The sequence below is a fragment of the Podarcis vaucheri genome (assembly GCF_965113315.1).
Source record: "Podarcis vaucheri genome assembly, chromosome: 1".
Lineage (NCBI taxonomy): Eukaryota > Metazoa > Chordata > Lepidosauria > Squamata > Lacertidae > Podarcis > Podarcis vaucheri.
Window position 1 is genome coordinate 10,594,593 of NC_138759.1, and position 21,400 is coordinate 10,615,992.

Consider the following 21,400-nt stretch of genomic DNA (forward strand, 5'->3'; position numbering starts at 1 on the left):
AACCCTGCTATCTTCCCCCCCACACTCCATCTTAAGACTGACACCATTGCAGACCAGAAGCTTGCTCCCTATTTTGTGGCATTTACCTCGACCTACTATGGATTTGGTGAGCTTCATATGTTCCCATTGATTTCAGTGTGAGAGAATTAGCTTAACTGGAAGTGCTCTAACATTTGGTCACAACACACATTTGGAACATTATAAACCACAGAACCTCAAGCAGTCCTGGGCAAAACCAGATTGAGATTGCTTACCTCATCCACATTCTCAAAGGCATTGATGATGTCATAAGGTAAACATGACAAAAGGTCTATCACGAACCAGGTTTTCAGGTAGTTCATCCTGATGAGTTTGGGATCTGAGATGACCTCTCCACCAGGTCCAACAAAGGTTGTGTGAAAATTCAGAACTATGTCCACCAGGAAAATAACGTCCACCACGCTATCCAGAACCAACCACGCAATGTTGTTCTGCTTGGTTTTGAAGGACACGTTGTAAGGAACCATGATTGGCCGTATAGAAGGTGAGGATTAAGATGACCCAGTCCCAAGTGGTCTTGAAAGCGCAGTAGTGTAAAATGATATGTGGGGGGAGTCTTTGGGGCTTCTTGCTTGTATTGTGGAAGAATATCGGAACCTAGCTGGAGAACCTTAAAATAAAAGATACGCAGGTGTTACCACATGGGTTATTGCTCATTACATCATGAACTCCCACAAACCCGATTTGAGGAAAGATGGCAGCTCAATGGTAGAGAATGCTGAAGGTTCTAACTTCAATCCCTGGCATCTCCAGGTAACATTGGGAATGTCCCTTGCCTCAAATCCTAGAAAGCTATTTCCAGTCAGTATAGACATTACTGAGCTGAATGAACTAGTGGTCTGACTCAGGATAAGGCAGCTCCACATATTTCCTACATAGAAGGATGGGGTAGAGGTCTTCATCTAAATAAATAAGTTGTAAGATCTTTGGGGCTGGGAACTGTCTTCTAATGCTAATGATGGTATATATATATAATCATTATCACCACCACTAGCATCATCATCAGTAAGTAAAAATATTTTTCATTCTTGCCCTTTTGCTCCACTGGCTTCCTATCCTACTCCATCACCATCCTAGAACAAGCAAAGCTTTCTCTCTCTCTTTCTTGGTGTTGCTTCCATCTCAACGAAATCTTTTCCCCCGGGAAAGGAAATGTGGCCCTGCAGCTTATACCTGAAACTTTGGCTGGTTGTTCTTTCTGTCTGCAATGTTACACACACACACACACACACACACACACACACACACGTTTCAGATTAGGAGAGGAGAGCATGTGTTTGACACTTACTTCAGCTAACCGTGAGTGTTTATGGACCACCTCGGCTTTGTTCATAGGCGTTAGCTGCTGCAGAACACTCCGACTGTTCGTCAAAGCTCGTGTCAATCGAGCAAACTTCGTCCAGCCTGCAAAGAGGAAGGAGAACATTGTAAGGTTCACTGGTTGGCAATGGCCATCAGTCATCTTCTCATTCAGAACATAGTGGTCGCAACAATGTCCCAGTGCCAGCAATGGTATCCAAATGCGATTCCTACAGTCCATCTTAGAACGTTAAGGTCTGCAGTGTTTAGCCAATCTATAGGTAGGATTAAACTGATTTTTAAAATTGTCTGATGAACTGAAAAGTGATTTTTCTTGATCATCTTTCCCCCATCCACACTCTGGAATCTACATAAATCTAGCATTATTTACAAGGATTTAGGGGATAATTCATCAGTACCTGCAGAATAAACCATAGAATGAACCCAACTAAGTATTGGGGGTTCATTCCATGAGCTATTATGCAGGAAGAAACCATGAGCGATGAATTCCATCAGTCTCCTTGGCCAACAAAAAGCTAACTGGACTTGGGTCAATGTAGCCAAAATTCTTTTCCTTAAGAGTTTTAAATCCTACTGTGCAGTTACATGGGCTCGACCAACATAAAGGAGAACAAACAGAGGACAATCATATTGAGAGCTGGAAAGTAGAAGGGGCAAAAGGTATCCTAGCTCAGCAACTATATAAGATCAGCATCTGAGACACCCCTCCAAGGCATGCCGTGAATGGTCTAGCCTTGCTAGAACTAGCTTGTAGAGTCTAGGATGGAAGGTTAACAGAGAGTAACTACCCTGCTATTATAGCAAGAGTGGGGAACCTCAGGTCCAGGGCTCAATTGCAACTCTCTCTAATGAGCCTTCAGACTCCATCCAGGCCCTTGAATGTTTTTGCTTAATTGGAAAGTTTGATTGAACCATGATTATGCCACTTGCTCGTTGTCTTTGTCTGAGCAAGTGGCCACTTGCTGCTGGAGGAGACTCTTGAGAGTCCCATGGACTGCAAGAAGATCAAACCTATCCATTCTTAAGGAAATCAGCCCTGAGTGCTCACTGGAAGGACAGATCCTGAAGCTGAGGCTCCAATACTTTGGCCACCTCATGAGAAGAGAAGACTCCCTGGAAAAGACCCTGATGTTGGGAAAGATGGAGGGCACAAGGAGAAGGGGACGACAGAGGACGAGATGGTTGGGCAGTGTTCTTGAAGCTACCAGCATGAGTTTGACCAAACTGCGGGAGGCAGTGGAAGACAGGAGTGTCTGGTGTGCTCTGGTACATGGGGTCACGAAGAGTCGGAAATGACTAAACGACTAAACAACAACAACAATGCCACTTGCCCCAAATGGAGAGATGGGGGTGTAGAAGGTCTTTGTGTGGTTCAGTGGTGGCACCAGAAACAAAAAACCTGGGCAGGCGCAGAATGGGCAAAGTGTATTTGTAGGTGGGTGACATATTAATGACAAGAGTTCAGAAATGGGGGGCAAGTGGGCAGGTGAGCTCTTTGTGGGGTGTGCTTGGCCCTCCTTTCCTCCTCTGGCATTCCTTATGGTGTGGCTAGAATCATAGACTCATAGAATCGTAGACTCCAGAGTTGGAAGGGACCCCTTGCAATGCAGGGATCTCAACTAGATCATCCATGACAGATGGCCATCCAACCTCTGCTTTAAAACCTCCAAGCAAGGAGAGTCCACAACCTCCCAAGGTGACTGTTCCACTGTCAAACAGTTCTTACTGTCAGAAAGTTCTTCCTGGTGTTTAGGCGGAATCTCCTTTCTTGTAAGGCCATTTGTTTGAGTCCCACCCTCCAGAGCAGGAGAAAACAAGCTTGTTCCCTTTTCGATGTAGCCTACTGAACCAAATGGTATCTGTTGCTCCACCTACTTTTGCTTCTGGCCCCACCCACCCCAGTATGCAGCCGCTGGAAGGTGGTACATGAGCAAACAGGTCCTTTGGGGGTGTAAAATGTCCCCCCAACCATGGATTAGAGGAAGAGGGTGGTTGCTCCATTGCTGCAGGGCAATATTTGTATGCTGTTTATGACTCCTACATTTATCTGAATTATCTCAGCTTAGTCAGCTATTTTGAATTTTTGATGGCAGATGGTCAGTCAGTCAATACTTATTCCCAGAAGTTTAGGTCATTAATCTGCATAGTGATCAGATTAAAGCTTTTAATATTTTATTTCCTCCTCTTTGTACTCAAAACGATAGAACATGCTTTTGCCTGACCCTTTCCTCCTTGGTCATTCAGCAGAGCCAGGGCTTACTGAATACAGAATAACCCATTTTATAAAAAAAAGAATTAAGAACCTTGGGCTGCTTAAGGTGACAGGAACACAGAAGGAAAGAATTCCCTTGATTTGTTTGGTTCATTTGATTAAGGGAATCCATACCCCGCATTTCAGCCAGTTAAGCTCCCAGGGTGGGTTGCATACAATCAATGAAAACACTGTGGTCCCTGCTTGCAGATTTAACAATCTAAAACACATTACACAAAATGGATAATGGGGCAGGGAGAATAAATGGGTTTGGGGACTAGGACAGGAAGGGAAGAGAAAAATGGAAAATGCAGGTGCTAATTCTGAAAGTTCAAGAGGAACTCTTTTTCTGCATTCAAAATACCCCACTTCCACTACGGAAATACAACACTGGGTGCTGCAGATAGGTATTATTACTGTTACTGATATATTTTCATAGAATCACAGAATCATGGAATTGAAGAGCTGGAAGGATCCCCACGGATCATCCAGTCCAAACCCCCTGCCATGTAGGAATCGCAGCTAAAGAATCCCTGACAGATGGCCATCCAATCTCTTTTTAAAAACCTCCAAGGAAGGACAGCCCACCAACTTCTGAGATAATCCATTTCATTGTTGAACAGCTCTTGCTGTCAAAGTTCATCCTAATTTAGTTGGAATCTCCTTTCTTGTCACTTGAATCTATTATTTTGGGTCCTACCCTCTGGAATAGCAAAATACAAGCTTGCTCCATCAGATCTCCTCTCAGTGTCCTCGTTTCCGGGCTAAACATACCCAGTGTGATAGGCCCAGGGGTAACCTATGGAATGCGGTCCAGGATGGGTCCTGAATCTGAAGGTTCCACTAGGAGTCAGTCCGACAGGTCCAAGGCTGGAAACCAGGCAAGGACAGAGGCAGGATCTAGCATACAGCAACATTGCTCCCACAACCTGGGGCAGGGCCCAACTGTTGGGATACTGCCAGGGAGACAAAGTCCATCATGGCCCCACGTCACCTCCAGACGTCCATCGATCTCCCGTAGACACGCAGTATCAGCAATTAGCGACACGAGCTCCAGAAATAGCTTGCCACATTCCAGAGCTGATGCACGCTCTTATCAGCAGATAATGCACAGCGAAAGATGCACACAGGAGAGCATTATTTAAGTTTATTCAGCGTTGGTCAGAACAAAGAAAAACATGACCGCCTGCTTCAGTGTTCAGGCATCGAGAGAGAGAAACGAAAGCAACAGAAAAAACATAAAACTTCCTCTGAACAGGAAATACGCAGACTCTGTGACTCACAAAGGCTGCTCCCTTTTAAGGTGGAACGGAAATATCCTAACACCGACAGCCTTTTATCTGTGTCGGGATAACAGCTGGTCCTGATCCCCCGGCGACTCACCTCCCTGTTTTGCCCGAAGGTGAGCACTCTTCCTGCAAGTACTCAGATCTCTCCTTCTCTCAGACCTTGGTCTCTGCAGCTCGGGAGATGTCGGTGGGTTACTAGACCCAGAGGCCGCCTCAGCCCCTCCTGACCCAACTGGCAGTGGAGCAGCTGTAAGTGATTGCCCAGCTGAAGGCAATGAGGTAATCCCCACATCTGGAGCCAGGGCAGGCTCAGGCCCCTGACTCAGCCCAGCTGGTGTTTGTTGCAGGGGAACTGGTGCAGACTGGGACTCTTCAGGATCAGGCCCCAGACTTGGTTCAAGTGATGCCTGAGGCAAAGGATCCAGTGCAGACTGCGTCTCCTCTGGTTCCAAGCCCGAGCCGGAGTCCCAGGCCATCACACCCAGTTCCTTCAACCATTCCTCTGAATGATTTCCAGACCCTTGATCATCTTGGTTTCCTTCTTCTGCACACGTTCCAGCTTGTAAATATCCTTCTTAAATTGTGGTTGAAGATAGCTATCATATCTACCTCCCAGAAGTATATCCCTCAGGGTTAGAAGCCGTGGATGGGCTTGTTCCCCATGAGTTTGTCTAATCCTCTTTTAAAGCCATCTAAGTTGGTGGCCATCACTGCTGCTTGTGAGAGCAAACTCCATCCCTCACATCTCTCACACTTCAGCAACTGCTAAGCCCTAAGGCTCTTCTCTGGCAGTGGTGGAGCACCGCTGTCAGGGAACTGACATCGGAGGAAAGGGAAGTGGTAGGGCTCCCAGAGACTGGGAGAGAGTCAACAGCTAAAGCAGGGACCAGTAGGGGGAGCGCGGGGTCTCTGGAGGAGGATCTCAGTAATGCTGAGAGAGACGCAGCAGCCCAGGCAGGAAGCAGAAGGGGAGAGAAAGGGGTGAGAGACACTTCGAGCGAAAATAGCGGGGAGGTGTCAGAAGCAACTGCAGGGAGACCTATGCTTCGCCGGAAGCTGTCACGTCGTGAGTCCAGGAGACGCGTTTCCGTTAAGCAATTTCATGAGCAAGGAGTTTGCGGCTGAACACCAGATACAGACTATCCCCTTAAGCAACCCCCTGCAGGTGACCACGATCGATGGCAGAGAACTGTTGGGAGGAGGCGTCAGCTTGCAGACCATCCCAATGATAATGAGGGTGGCAAGGCACACAGAACTGATAGCGTTTAATGTGGCCACCTTGGGAGGCGCTCCCATTATTTTGGGAATGAGCTGGCTAGCCCTACATGATCCGCTGGTGGGCTGGCATCAAAGAGTGGTTTCCTTCGGTTCCGCACATTGCTTAGAACACTGCAGGGGGGAAAAGGGGTCAGCAGGGGCCCAAGCCACCCTAGCAGGGACGGAAGTGATGGAGAAGGGGAAGGTGCCATCACAGTATGCTGATCTCAGCGACGTGTTCAGCGAGAAGGAAGCTGACCAACTACCCCCGCATAGGCCCTTTGATTGCCAGATCAATTTACTCCCTGGAGCACAGCTTCCTGTAGGCAGGTTGTATGCCATGTCAGACAGGGAGATGCAGGAGTTGCGAGCGTTCATTGACAAGAACCTGAAGAGAGGCTTCATCAGAGAGTCCAAGGCAGCGGGGGGTAGCCCAGTGTTTTTTGTGGATAAAAAGAACACGGACAAGCCGAGACTGGTATGTGACTTTCGGGCCCTAAATGCAGTGACAGAGCCGGTGGCTTTTCCTATGCCCAGGATTGATGATATTTTGACCAGGGTGCGAAAAGGAAAGATTTTTACAAAGCTGGACCTAAGGGGGGCGTACAACCTGATACGTATAAGGAAAGGGGATGAATGGAAGACCACCATGTTCACCCCTTTGGGGGCATTTGAATATCTCGTTATGCCTTTTGGATTACAAGCAGGCTCCGCGTGTTTTCAAGCCTTTATGAACCATGTACTGGGGCCTTTGCTCTACAAGAATTGCGTGGCCTTCTTAGATGACGTGTTGGTGTATTCGGAGAATGAGGAGCAACATGTGAGAGACGTCAGAGAAGTGTTGAGCAGGCTGCAAGCCAACAGACTGTGGGTGAAACTGGAGAAGTGTCAGTTTCATACCAAGGAGGTGGAATTCCTGGGGTACCGCTTGTCAGACAAGGGGTTGGCCATGGACCCCGGCAAGGTTCAAGCGGTGCTGGAATGGAAAACCCCCAAGACTAAGAAGGATGTGCAGAGGTTCCTAGGGTTTGGAAACTTTTATCGTAAGTTCATCCGAAACTTCGCTCACCTGACGGCGCCCATCACGGACTGTCTCAGCAGCAAAAAGAAGTTTGTTTGGACGGGGGAGGCGGAGCGAGCGTTTGAGGAACTGAAAAAGGCCTTCGCCTCTGACGAACAACTTCTACATGTGGATTTACAAAAAAAGCTGAGGGTCGAAACAGACGCTTCTGACAGAGCCATAGGGGCGGTGCTGCTTCTGCAGCCAGGGAAGGAGGGGTCCGAGTGGCGACCGTGTGCCTTCTTTTCACGAAAGCTGAACAAATCTGAGAGAAACTACACGGTGTATGACCGGGAACTTCTTGCGATTTATGAGGCCTTCCGGAGATGGAGGCACCTACTAATTGGTGCACAACAGAAGGTGCAAGTACGCACGGACCATAAGAATCTAGAGTATTGGAGAACTGCGCGAGTGCTCAACCAACGGCAGTTGAGATGGGCCCAGGAGTTCTCCAAATTTAACTTTGAGATTTGTTACGTACCAGGCCAGGAGAACGTTAGGGCGGACGCTCTATCACGCAAACCTGAATATTTGGAGGGAGAGGGTGCACCCGAAGAGACCCATGTCATTCCCGAGGATCGCTGGGTGTGTGGGGCGGCACGGGTGGGGCTAAGGGAACTGATAGAGGGAACGGTGCAGGATGAATATGCCCAGGACAAACTCAGGGGTCTCAGGAGGGAGGGAGACAAACCCGGGGGTTTTGAGGAGAGAAACGGGGCGTTGTACTACAAGGGAGCGTTATACGTACCTGAAGGAGAATTGAGGGAAAAGGTACTCAAGCAACTGCACGATAGCCCCACAGCAGGGCATTTTGGGCAACACAAAACCATGTGGCTGGTTACCAGGGAATTCTGGTGGCCCAAGGTCAGGGAAGATGTGCGGGAGTATGTGAGAGGGTGTGACCGATGTCAACGAGCCAAGGGGGAGAGGCGGGCACCGGCAGGTTTATTAGAACCACTACCCACGCCGGAAAGACCATGGGAGGCAGTGGCAATAGATTTTATGACTGATCTGCCCAGGTCCAAAGGGAAGACAGCCATTATGGTTGTGGTAGACCTGTTAACCAAGATGGCCCACTTTATAGCCTGCTCACATGCGGTCACAGCAGAAGAAACCGCTAAATTGTTTGTGGAAAATGTGTTTAGATTGCATGGTGCCCCCTTGAGGGTGGTTTCGGACCGAGGGAAACAATTTACTTCCAGGTTCTGGAGGAAGCTCATGAGCTTATTGCATGTAGAGGTGAATTTCTCAACTGCCCGTCATCCAGAAACCAACGGGCAGGCGGAAAGAGCTAATGGTGTCCTCCAGCAATATTTGAGGTGTTATGTGAATGACAGAGAGAATGATTGGGTGGAGAAGCTGGCGTTGGCAGAATTTGCCTATAACAATGCGGAGAACGTGTCCACGGGAATGAGCCCTTTTTTGGCCAATCACGGGTGTCATCCCCGAGCCTTCCCAGGGGGGGAGGGGGAGAACTGGAGCGTTCCAGCCGCAGAACAGTTCGTTGAAGAAATGGAAGCGATCCATCGCCAGCTCCAACTTAATTTAAACAGGGCGAAGGAGGAATATAAGAGGCAGGCAGACAAAACCAGAAGGGAAGGAGAAAGCATTAGGGTGGGGGACCAGGTGTGGTTGTCCACCCAAGGGTTACCATTTAAAGGAGGTTGTAAGAAGTTAAGACCCAAAAGACTGGGCCCATTTGAAGTCACGCAACAGGTCAACCCAGTGGCTTTCAGACTCCGGTTACCTAACCACATGAAGTTGCACCCAGTGTTCCACAGATCATTGCTGTCACCGTATATAGGGGACAGAGAGGGGAGGGTCAATAGGGGACCAGCTATGGAGGAAAAAGAACACAGCTACCATGTAGCGGAGATTCTCGATTCCAGGTGGAGGGGAGAGCAAGTAGAGTATTTGGTAATGTGGGAAGGGGAGCCGGAGTCGGAAAACACCTGGGTCAGGGCAGAGGATGTAGATGACGAGGTTTTGATTGAAACTTTTCATCAGAGATTCCCTCGGAAACCCCAGCCAGTGGCGAGGTTCCGGAGGGAATACTTCGCCACCACCGACGAAGAAGAAGAGTTGGAGGGGTTCGCTGATTCCGAGGTGGAGGAGGATTCAGCGAGTCGGAACGAAGACCGATGGAGGGAAATGTTCGAGACGTCGGAAGATGAAGAGGATTCTTTTAGGGGTTTCAGCTCCTCACCGCCCAGAGGAGAGAGTAGGGGCGGGGGAGAGGGGGGCCCTGGAGGGGAGGTGGATGTCAGGGAACTGACATCGGAGGAAAGGGAAGTGGTAGGGCTCCCAGAGACTGGGAGAGAGTCAACAGCTAAAGCAGGGACCAGTAGGGGGAGCGCGGGGTCTCTGGAGGAGGATCTCAGTAATGCTGAGAGAGACGCAGCAGCCCAGGCAGGAAGCAGAAGGGGAGAGAAAGGGGTGAGAGACACTTCGAGCGAAAATAGCGGGGAGGTGTCAGAAGCAACTGCAGGGAGACCTATGCTTCGCCGGAAGCTGTCACGTCGTGAGTCCAGGAGACGCGTTTCCGTTAAGGAACTTCTTTGCTGGAAGCGCTTCCGCAGACAGCCACTGTCGGACCCTACAAGTGACTAGAGCAGACATGTCTGAGGAGCTCTGTCACACACAGAGGTTTGTGGGGTCGCACAAACTCTGAAGGGGCACTATTTTAAGCACAAGCAGCTAATCATCCCCTGACAACCGCTGATGCAGTTAACTTCTTCAAGCAGAAAAGGAACATTTCCTCAACATTCATTTAGCGTTTTGGCTGCTCAGAACACATTAATCAGGGCCTTCTGCATGGAGATGCCTGGGACATGGCCTTGACTTGGTACCACTCTGAGACTTCTGAAGCAACTGCAGAAGCATGGAATCATTCTAGCCTTCGGGAGGGAATAACTTTTTTTCTCCCGCTGACTGGAGCCCTGTACAGTTCATTCGCCCCCTCCAAATCAATGAGCCTTCCGAAAACGACTTCTTGTGCAGTGGTTTGGCAGGACACAGGGCGAAAGACTGTGCTTCCAGCCTTCTTCTTCATTTAAGCTAATGAAAGTAAAATGCTCTCACTTGCCAAAAATCAATAGAGCAGTTTTGTAATTGTGTCATCCTGACTCCCAGTCCGAAACATAAAGTATGCCTCTCCATTGGTTTCTCGTCTGATTATACTGATTATGGAGTGTTCCAGGGCCAGGAAGCCTGAGGAGACCTGATCCAGAACAATGAAAATCAATCTGGACATCTGTCATTGTCTTTGAGAGCTGAAGGGTCATTCAGCCACCAGCTACCTCCAAAAAAACAACAACAACCACCTTCTTTGCCACCATTATAAGAGTGCTGAAGGAAGTCCATTCATTATATCACATAATATTAATGTTCCGTTAAAATTGTTAGCTCTAGATTTGTTCCTGGGTCCATTTCGAGGTGCTGGTTCTGTCCTTTAACGCTCTAAATCAGGACTCAGAAGCTCAGGACCAGGGGCTGACTGAGGCCCACCAGACCTCTGTCTTTGGCCGTTGGGATCCTGCCCAGCCCCAACACTCACTGGCCGGCTGCTCACTCTTCTTGAATGTTTTTGCTTGGCTAGAAAGTGTCCGTTAACTCTGGTCAGAGTTTGCTTGAATCTACTATATTATTTTGGGAAGTCTTATCTGTTCTCTATTGGTTTCAGATGCCCCTCAAGAGATCATCACCCAGTTTGGAATGATGGTTCCTGAGGTGGAGGAGGTGGTTTTTTGCCTACTGGGTGCCATTTTGAATACAGGTGGTGAACCAAATCATGCGCCAATGTGGATGCCTCTGAAGATATCATTACCTGGAGATCTGATCGTGGACCTTGAACATGACATGTCACATAGCTCTGGTGAAGAAGGGCAGGATGCAAATGAACAAACAAATAAACAAAGCAGCTGGCCGTACACTGATGAGTGTGTGTGTGTGTGTGTGTGTGTGTGTGTGTGTGTGTTTCCCCCTTTTGACACCAAACACTCTTTCTGGCTCATAAATCAAACTAAATGTTTTCTAATGATGCTCAGCTTTAAGAAGACTGGATGCTCGAGGAAGCTGCTCTGTGCATTGGATAAGCAGAATTGCCATCAAAATGTTGGGGCATGTGCAGAGTGCCCATTCAACATGCCAGAGGAATGTGCCAAATGGAACGGAAAAACACCAGATGGTTCTAGGTATGGTCAGTTCCTTTACTTACAGTATAAACCAGTTCCATGGCATATAGGTTGGCTTATGCTGGAGATGCCCTTCTCTTGTTCTGAAGGGGCATAGCTGGAAGGGGTGTTTGCCTGAGAGGGAGGTTATAGGGTTAACATATCTGATCTGAGCTAAGCGTGCTCAAAAAACGGCGTCCAGTGGGATTTATTGAGCTCTAAAAGCAGGGATGAAAATGGAGAAAGTCCTTTCCATGATCCAGAAAAGGAAGATTCTGGCACTACAGGAGTGTCTCCACCCCCATCGTTCAGCCCAGACACTAAGATCTGGCACCGAGGGTCTTCTGGCGGTTCCCTCACTGTGAGAAGTGAGGTTACAGGGAACTGGGCACAGGGCCTTGTCAGTAGTGGCGCCCTCCCTATGGAACGCCCTCCCATCAGACGTCAAGGAAATAAACAACTACCTGACTTTTAGAAGACATCTGAAGGCAGCCCTGTTTAGGGAAGTTTTTAATGTTTGATGTTTTATCATGCTTTTAGTATTCTGTTGGGAGCTGCCCAGAGTGGCTGGAGAAACCCAGTCAGATGGGCGGGGTATAAGTAATAGATGATGATGGTGGTGGTGGTGATGGTGATGATGATGTCCCAAGGATGGAGAGTCTTTATCAGTTGAGACAGTGGGGATTTTTTTGCAGGGGGGTAGTTCAGCGCACACTTTGTATGCAAGTATCAGGTTTCATCCCTGGTATCACCAGTCTAAAAGTCTGGCATCATCACTTTTCCTGTGGACCCTGAGAACCGCTGCTGGTCCAACTAAACCACGAGTAGCAAAGGTGGAACCTGCCAGATGTCTTATAGTAGACCATTGGCCCATCTAACTGTGGCTCTCAAGGGCTGTCTTCCCCAGTGTGGTGGCCTAAAGACTACAAGTCCCATCATCCCTGACCACGGGCCTTACTGGCTGGGGCTGATGTGAGTTGGACTCTAACAGCTAGGGAACTCCACATTGCCTATCCCTGGACTGGAGGTTGCTAGGCTAGACGGACAAGAAATAGTCTGATCCAGAACAGGGCACCTTCTTATATTGCTCTTTCCTGGACCACTGCCAAGCATGTCATCACCAGGGAAGTGTTTCTGTTTTGTTCTTTGCCAAAAGCAGACTGGTGCGAATTACAGCACTGTCCTCAAGGCTGTCTCGGGAACTGGGTTCCATCTGGCTTCGTTATTATTAGCAGGTTTCCTCTGCCGAAAAAGGCCACCGTGACTAGCTCTTTCCTTAATAAAACATTAGCGTAGCTCTATTGGGTTGCAATTAACCTCTTTGTCATGGATTGCCTCATCTCTGAAAGTGAAGGAAATAATGAAGGCATTTAAATCAATGTGTCAGAGTGGCATTCGAGATCTTAATCAGTAACAAAAATGCTTAGGTTAACAACAATGATCAGGGTAGAAGGACTGTGGGAGAGTAATGATGGCAATTCTCAGGCTGACCGTTGCCCACACAAGTGGAAGTGACACCATGAGACAATGGGAGGGTCATTGGGCTTGTCTTGCAGTCCACCATACCTGTGCACACAGCTGCACGCAATGCTGGAAGCAACATGTATACATGATGCACCGCAAAGAGAACAGCCCAAGGAATGCACTTCCTTCGGGGCAAACTCCCAGTCACTACATGCTAGCGGTGTTAAGAATAATTGTTTAATTGTACATTGAAATGGAAAATAACTGCCTGTACACCCTTGTGCAAATTAATTGAAACAAACAATGTAGTTTATTGTACAAAACTCACATATACATGTACAAAACTCATGTATATGTACATTAGTAACAGATATGACATGGACTGCAAGAAGATCAAACCTATCCATTCTTAAGGAAATCAGCCCTGAGTGCTCACTGGAAGGACAGATCATGAAGCTGAGGCTCCAGTACTTTGGCCACCTCATGAGAAGAGAAGACTCCCTGGAAAAGACCCTGATGTGGGGAAAGATGGAGGGCACAAGGAGAAGGGGATGACAGAGGACGATATGGTTGGACAGTGTTCTCGAAGCTACCAGCATGAGTTTGACCAAACAGCGGGAGGCAGTGAAAGACAGGAGAGCCTGGTGTGCTCTGGTCCATGGGGTCACGAAGAGTCGGACATGACTAAACGACTAAACAACACATTTTTCAGCAGCATTTGAACATAGTTTGGCATAGAGTCTACTAGTTTTGAACAGTCACTGTTGATTTTTGGATCCCTGTACCATACTTGAATTAGCGCCTGAATGATCTTCTCCATAGTCGTACAGTCTACAGCATGGAGGCAACTTTTGCATATAGGCCACAAATTCTCAATGGGATTTACTTCTGGGGAATTTCCTGGCCAATCAAGTACCTGTATTTGCTGCTCTGTCCTGAATTTCTTCACCACTTTTGATGTGTGATAGGGGGCTAGGTCCTGCTGCAATATCCCAGTACCGTCAGGATACCTCTTTTCCAGCTGTGGAATTACTCTCTTTTGTAGAACCTCAAAATACAGTATTGTGGTGAGCGCATCATTCCTTCTATTGGCTGCAAGCTTCCGACACCATAATGATCAACTGACTTTTTGTGTTTGTTTTGAGTACAGGATTACGAATAAGATAGAAAATATGCTTTGTTTCAATTAATTTGCACAAGGGTGTATGTGTACTGCTAAATGCATAGCATGGAAACTTCCACTGAAGCTTGTTGTTATGTAGCTGACTTAAAAATCTGTGCTGAAAAGAGATCTGTGGGCACTGCTGATCAGCAGCACATGAAAAAAACCCTCTGCAGAGCAGTTGTCAAGATAGCGCTTTGAAAAGGGGCAAAAGAGGGTCACCTGACATCATTGTTGCATCAGGTGATTGATAAGCAGGAAATGCTTCTGACTGCCCACAAAGGTTATTGGAGGAGATAACGATCTGGCCCCCGAGCCAGGTCCAGTCTCCCACCCCTCCTTTAATGTCAAAGAAGCCAGTTGCAAGATGCCAGCGGCTGATGGCATCCTCATCCCAGACAAGCAGAGGCAAAGACTTGTTTAAGCTGACGCCTTGCCTTGAGCCAAACTCTACTCAAGGAAGAAGATGAGAGTTTTCAAATGATGGAGGACCTGTCAGCCAGCAGAGTGTAAAACATACTTAGTGCTCTACTGGGGCCCCATCATCTATGTAGGAAGAGAGACAGGGAACATTTGCAGCCTCGCTTTACAGGCACTGAAATTCTATAGGATGCCAGCTCATTAAAAACACAAAACAGGCATTTCAGATCCCTCTCCCCATTCAATTTTTTAGATGTGTCATGATTCTGCTGCTAAATGTTTTAAAGATTAGCTTTAATAATAAATGCAAATTGTTGCCTTGTTTTGCATGCAAAGAAGCTCTGCCTTTGAAAAAGGAGTACTGTGTTGTGCTGAATCGAAGAATGTGGGGAAATTCTAATGGAAATGAGAAAGGGTTATAAATTGCCATTGTTCGCTTATTTGTCCCATATCCGGAACAGAAATCAATCCAGGGAACAACCGTCAGTATACGCCGGTGCCGCTGTTTTCAGTTCACAAACGATACATAAATGACAGCACTTAAATTGTGTTTTCCTTTCCACTGAAACGACTGTCCTCTGCAATGAAATGAATGGCATGGGGATAGTAACACCAAATTTACAACTTACATAAATCATGTAAATAATTATGCATGTTAAATAAAATTGTGCGGACGGTGAAGGAGGGCAAGGAAGTATTTAGCGAAACCTAGGCTTCAGTGGAATGGAAACAGAACTGGCTGTTGGAGAGGTTGGAAGGGAAATGGCTGCTTTCTTACACGCCTAGCTGAATCAGGGCATTGATCCAGGATCCAACATACTAACATCAAGTTCCTTATGCTGCATGTGGATTCTTACAGAGCCAGAATGGCACCATCCACACACAATAACAGGGATGGGGAATTGTAATCCTCCAGGTGCTATTAGAATATGACCTGTGCTTTTCTTCTGGAAAGAAAGAAAAAAGCTCCAGTACTGCGTACCCTTGAATACTCCCAGAAAAAAGCACTGAGTATAACTTCCATTGGGACATGGGCGGCGCTGTGGGTTAAACCACTGAGCCTAGGGCTTGCCGATCAGAAGGTCGGCGGTTCGAATCCCCGTGATGGGGTGAGCTCCCGTTGCTCGGTCCCTGCTCCTGCCAACCTAGCAGTTCGAAAGCACGTCAAAGTGCAAGTAGATAAATGGGTACCGCTCCAGCGGAAGATAAAAGGGTGTTTCCGTGTGTTGCTCTGGTTCAGGAACTTTTGGGGTGTCCTGGTTTTTACTTTTTGGAATATGGCAACCCTGAATTCCAAGAAATGTCAGAAAAAACTTTCTGACAGTGGAACAGAATGTTTTGGAAGGTGATGGAGGTTTGACTGGAGGTTTGTAAACACTGGTTGGCAGGCCATCTGTCAGGGATTATTCAATTGAGATTCTTGCATTGCAGGGGGTTAGACTAGATGGCCCTTGGGGGTCCCTGTCAACCCTACAATTCTATGCTTCCATGAATACAGCATGAGAAAAACTGAAATTGATAGATATGCCCATCCCTCCCTGGGAGTAAGGAGCATTGAACTCAGCGAGACTGACATGCATAGGCCTGCAATGCATTTTTTAAAAAAACAAATGATGAATCAATTAAACATGGCAGCTCTACTTATTAAGAGCATTTATTATCTAAGAGAGCTACTCTGATCCCTCCCATATAACTGAAAGCATCATTGAAAGGGTGTTGTGTGTAAGGATATGAGCTATCCCACTGCTATTTCTTCCAACATTAAAAAATAAATAAATCTGCTTTGTTACCGCTCTGAAAAGACGTCACGACAGAGAACTGGTTGCATAAGGGGATTTTGCTATAGCAATAACTGGCAGCTATTGATCCCAAACTCTTCAAATTGCCTTAATAAAGATAGTATCTTGAAATAACTCTGGTTCTGCTGTCTTCTTCCCCCAGACATTTTTATTTATTTATTTTTTAAAGGAATAGATGCAAGGTATTGTTCTATAGCCCAGAATTCTGTGCCAAGATCTTTTATGAACCAACAGCATAAAGACACAATATTGGCCTTGTCAAAGTGCTATTGATTATGTGAGCAGTTTCAACGTTTTTTCCATATCTACCAGACTTATCCATATATAGCGGAGGTAGGGAACCCTTTTCAGAAAAGGCAACTAAAACGAGCAAGGGATAGTGACTCCCCTATAAAGAAAAGCTGCAGCAGCATTGGGGACTTTTTAGTTTAGAGAAAAGCTTAGACGTGACATGATGGAAGTTTATAAAATCATGCATGGAGATAGAAAAGTTTTTCCTCCCTCTCTCATAAAACTGGAACTCGTAGGCACCCAATGAAGCTGAATTTTGGAAGATTCGGGACAGATAAAAGAAGCTACTTCTTCACATAGAGTGTAGTTTAACTATGGAACTCTTTGCTGCAGGAAGCAATGATGGCCACCGACTGAGGTGGATTTAAAGGAAGATTAGACAAATTCATGGAGGAGAGGGGTATCAATTGTTGATATTTTCACCCCTCCCATTGACAGAATCTCCTGATCTGATGTTTTGAGAAAGGAGGGGGCGGAAACTGCTCTTCTACTCTTCCACTCCAGACTGACTGCCTGACTCTGTGTGTGGAGAGTCTTATCTATGTAGTGACCAGATGGCTGAGTGGGAGATGTAACACTCATGCAAGCCAGTACAGTGGTACCTTGGGTTAAGAACTTAATTCATTCCGGAGGTCTGTTCTTAACCTGAAACTGTTCTTAACCTGAAGCACCACTTTAGCTAATGGGGCCTCCTGCTGCTGCTGTGCCCCCGGAGCACGATTTCTGTTCTCATCCTGAAGCATGGTTCTTAACCTGAAGCACTATTTCTGGGTTAGCGGAGTCTGTAACCTGAAGCGTATGTAACCTGAAGCGTATGTAACCCGAGGTACCACTGTAGTTCATTAGTTTGTAGTAGCTATTAGAAATAAAAGGAGTTATGCTTCACAGCTAGCTTCCACGTTATTTACCGTATTTTTCACTCTATAAGACACACCAGACCACAAGACGCACCTAGTTTTTGGAGGAGGAAAACAAGAAAAAATATATTCTGAATCTCAGAAGCCAAAACAGCAAGAGGGATCGCTGCGCAGTGAAAGCAGCAATCCCTCTTGCTGTTCTGGCTTCTGGGACAGCTGCGCAGCCTGCATTCGCTCCATAAGACGCACACACGTTTCCCTTTACTTTTCAGGAGGGAAAAAGTGAGTCTTATAGAGCAAAAAATACGGTATACTCTGCATGAGTCTGGTGCTCACAATGCACAGTTGTGGGTCCAGTGCACTAGGACCTGTTTTCCAGGACTGGAAGGTCTCTGAAAGTGCTCCAGTCGCCTAGCCCAGTCAGGGCAGAACCAGTTATTGAGCCCAGTCTCTGACATAGGTTGAAAGGCGTACTGACATCAATGGCTGTCAGCCACCATGGCTATGCTCTGGCAGTGCTTCTGAATACCAATTGCTGGAAACCACAGGAGGGAAGAGGGCTTTTGTGCTCAGATCCTGCTAGTGTGTGTCTGGTCAGAAGGGGGAGATGCAGTAGACAGGCCATTGGCCTGATCCAGCACGCTCTTCTTTTTCTCACCGCTCCTACTTTCTGCAAAAAGCTGATGAGCATTGTGTTGAATAGGCTGATTTCCATGTGCATAAGAAGAAGGGACTGAGCTCTGAAAGAGGAAGCACTTCGTTTCAACCTCACCTCTGCCAGGAACGTGTGCAGAGGAGGGCAACCAAGAATCTCAACTGAATAATCCCTGACAGATGGCCTGCCAACCAGTGTTTAACCCACAGCACCATCCACTTAAAGGATGTTACGGAAAAGCAGCAATGCGAGAGCGAGCTGCAGGTGGCTGGAAAGCAAAACAGGATGTTGATGTTTGGGACTGTACCATGGGCACAAAGGGGCAGTCTATTCACTGTGCTGAGCACCGGATGTTAGCTCAGAGTGTCATTTGACCTGTACTGGAAGTACAGGGGTGGAGTTTAATCTCTCTGCTGTTGGAGTTTGAACAGTGCAGACGTGTTTCTCTGTACTGCTGCAAGGACAGAAATAAAGACATGTAAATACTTTTCTGTCTGTCTCTTTCCCCTCCCTGGTGGAGGCAGGGAGGAGGGAGAGTGGTGTGTTCTCCTCACGCTCGAGGAGGATCGCCGATAGTGACCTAGCCTGTATCCTGCCGGGAGACGCAGACGGGGAGGTCAACAAGGATCTTAAGCCGAGTGCCTGGAGAGTGGCCAGTTTCCTCTGATAAGGCTAAAGAATCCGACACCCTAACCATTAGGTCCAGTCGTGACCGACTCTGGGGTTGCGGCGCTCATCTCACTTTATTGGCCGAGGGAGCCGTCATACAGCTTCCGGGTCATGTGGCCAGCATGACTAAGCCACTTCTGGCGAACCAGAGCAGCACACGGAAACGCCGTTTACCTTCCCGCCGGAGCGGTACCTATTTATCTACTTGCACTTTGATGTGCTTTCGAACTGCTAGGTTGGCAGGAGCAGGGACCGAGCAACGGGAGCTCACCCCGTCGCGGGGGTTCGAACAGCTAACCTTCTGATCGGCAAGTCCATGGTTTAACCCACAGCACCACTGCAAGGAATTAGCATGTCTTCCATTATTGATGCCTTCCACATATTGTTTGTTAGACTATACACCACTATGGACCACAAGCTTAACAGGAATCCACGATGTGATGCAGCAGCAAAAAAAAAGCTAACACTATTCTAGGCTGCATCAACAGAAGTACAGTGTCCCTATCAAGGGAAGTTATAGTACCACTTTGTTCTGCCTTAGTCAGACCACACTTGGAATACTCAGAGCCAGGCAGAGGCCCAGGCCAGGTAGATAATGTGGCCTCCTTTGCGCCTCCGCGTTTGCCCCAGTGTATTCCCTGCGATTGTGAATATGCTGACCGAGGCCCCCTTTGGAATCGGAGGCCCGGGCCAAGTGGCCCATATGCCCCCCCCCCTGTCTGGGCCTGGGAATACTGTGTCCAATTCTGGGCACTACAATTTAAGAAGGATGTTGACAAGCTGGAACATGTGCAGAGGAGGGCAACCAAGATTGAGGGTCTGGAGACCAAGCCTGATGAGGAGTGGTTGAAGGAGCTGGGTATGGTTGCAGATAGGTAGCCGTGTTGGTCTGCCATAGTCAAAATAAAAAAATTCCTTCCAGTAGCACCTAAAAGACCAACTAAAACTTAAAACCATGAAGAGACCTGGTCTGAACAGAGACATTGGATTCTTATCTCATTATACATGACTAAGCCATTTCTCACCTTCTCACCCCTTGCCTTTTCCTGTAAGACCTATTGCAGTCATTAAGAGTCGTCAACAGGCTCATCTCAGCTATCTGCCAATCTCCCATTCCCACCACCCTTCTGAGTAATACCCCTCCCCACCTTCTCACTATATAGAAGGATCTGGCAACTTCTGTTTCAGTGTATCTGAAGAAGTGTGCATGCACACGAAAGCTCATACCAAGAACTAACTTAGTTGGTCTTTAAGGTGCTACTGGAAGGAATTTTTTTTATTTTGAGCTGGGTATGTTTAGCCCAGAAAAGAGGAGACTGAGAGGAGATATGATAGCTATTTTCTGATGTCTTTAGGGCTGTCCCATGGAGGAGGGAGCATGCTTGGTTTCTCTTGCTCTGGAGGTTAGAACTGAAACCAATGGCTTAAGGTTGCAAGAAAGGAGATTCCAACTAAGCATTCGGAAGAACTTTCTGACAGTAAGAGCTGCTCAGCAGTGGAACAGACTCCCATGTGAGATGGTGGCCTCTCCTTCCTTGGAGGTTTCTAAGCAGAGGTTGGGTGGCCATCTGTCATGGATGCTTTAGCTGAGATTCCTGCATTCCAGGGGGCTGGACTAGATGACCCTTGGTGTCCCTTCCAACTCTACAATTCTTCGATTCTATGACATTGGCGCAGGGAGTCTGCTGAATGATAGCATCCATATTTTAGTTCTGTTTATTTTACTTTCACCGAAACTTACCCTTTCCATGAATAATGGATGCTCCTTCATATTTATATACTCTTCCACTATTGTGAGATGGTGACATTCTCCTTATGTATTATATACAAATCTCACAGACCCAGGGTGTGTGGGAGGGGAGAATCATTGCATCTTTTTCTATATGAAATATGGCTTTCCGGCTAAGAATTGTATTCCTTTTCAGTGATGTTTCACTCTAGTGCCTTCCTATCTTCCCCCTTCCCTCCGATTCTTACATTTCCCAGTACCATTGTAATTTATGTATCTTTGTGGTTCATAATTCCAAAATAAACTCAGCTGGAAAGCCTCTGTGTGTGTGGCAATGAGACAGAAGATGAATTATGCATACGCCAGAGTGCAACATCTGACAAAATAAAGCTGCCTGTCTCAGATACAAGTTTAACATGGGCCAGTTCATCTAACAAAAGCTGTCACACGCTGGACCAGAGCATAAGTCCACCTTGTCCATTAGCAGCTCCAGAACAGGGGAAGAAAATATTTCTTCAATCCTGGAATAGAACTGCAGCCTGAGTTTCCTGATTCCCTAAATCCTCTTGATAATGTTTAACCTTTTGAAATCTGTCTTGGAAACAGACTGGACAAGGAAGGAGAAAGCTATGCCTCCGTTTTCTCTTCGCAAGCTGAAGAAATTCTAGTTACATTTCTAATAGCACTTTAGGAACAGAGAGATAGCAAACATTACTAATGTCAGGGAATTCTAATGGAAATGGAAAAGGAAGTGGAAATCGCTATATTTCACATGCTCATTGTGCGGTCAGGAATGGAAAACAACCAGGCAAATACGACCGACATTAATTAATGTTGCTGTTTTTAAGTTCGCAATGTTAAATTGAAGTTACGTTCTGCAACTTAGATTAAATAAAGGACAGTGATGTAAAAATTGGGGTTTGGCGTTTGCTGCCCAACTCCCCATGGGACTCTGAGTCCCCTAAG

The 21,400-nt window shown here is 47.0% G+C and overlaps 1 protein-coding gene across 1 annotated transcript in view; it reads right to left on the reverse strand.

Annotated features, from left to right (window-relative positions):
- The window catches only part of KCNH5 (potassium voltage-gated channel subfamily H member 5), a 221,879-nt gene that overhangs the window by 166,354 nt on the left and 34,125 nt on the right, over window positions 1–21,400 (reverse strand). The window contains 4 exon segments of the mRNA XM_082216907.1: window positions 255–509; window positions 511–591; window positions 593–649; window positions 1,328–1,443. Coding sequence (XP_082073033.1) covers window positions 255–509; window positions 511–591; window positions 593–649; window positions 1,328–1,443 — 509 coding nt within the window.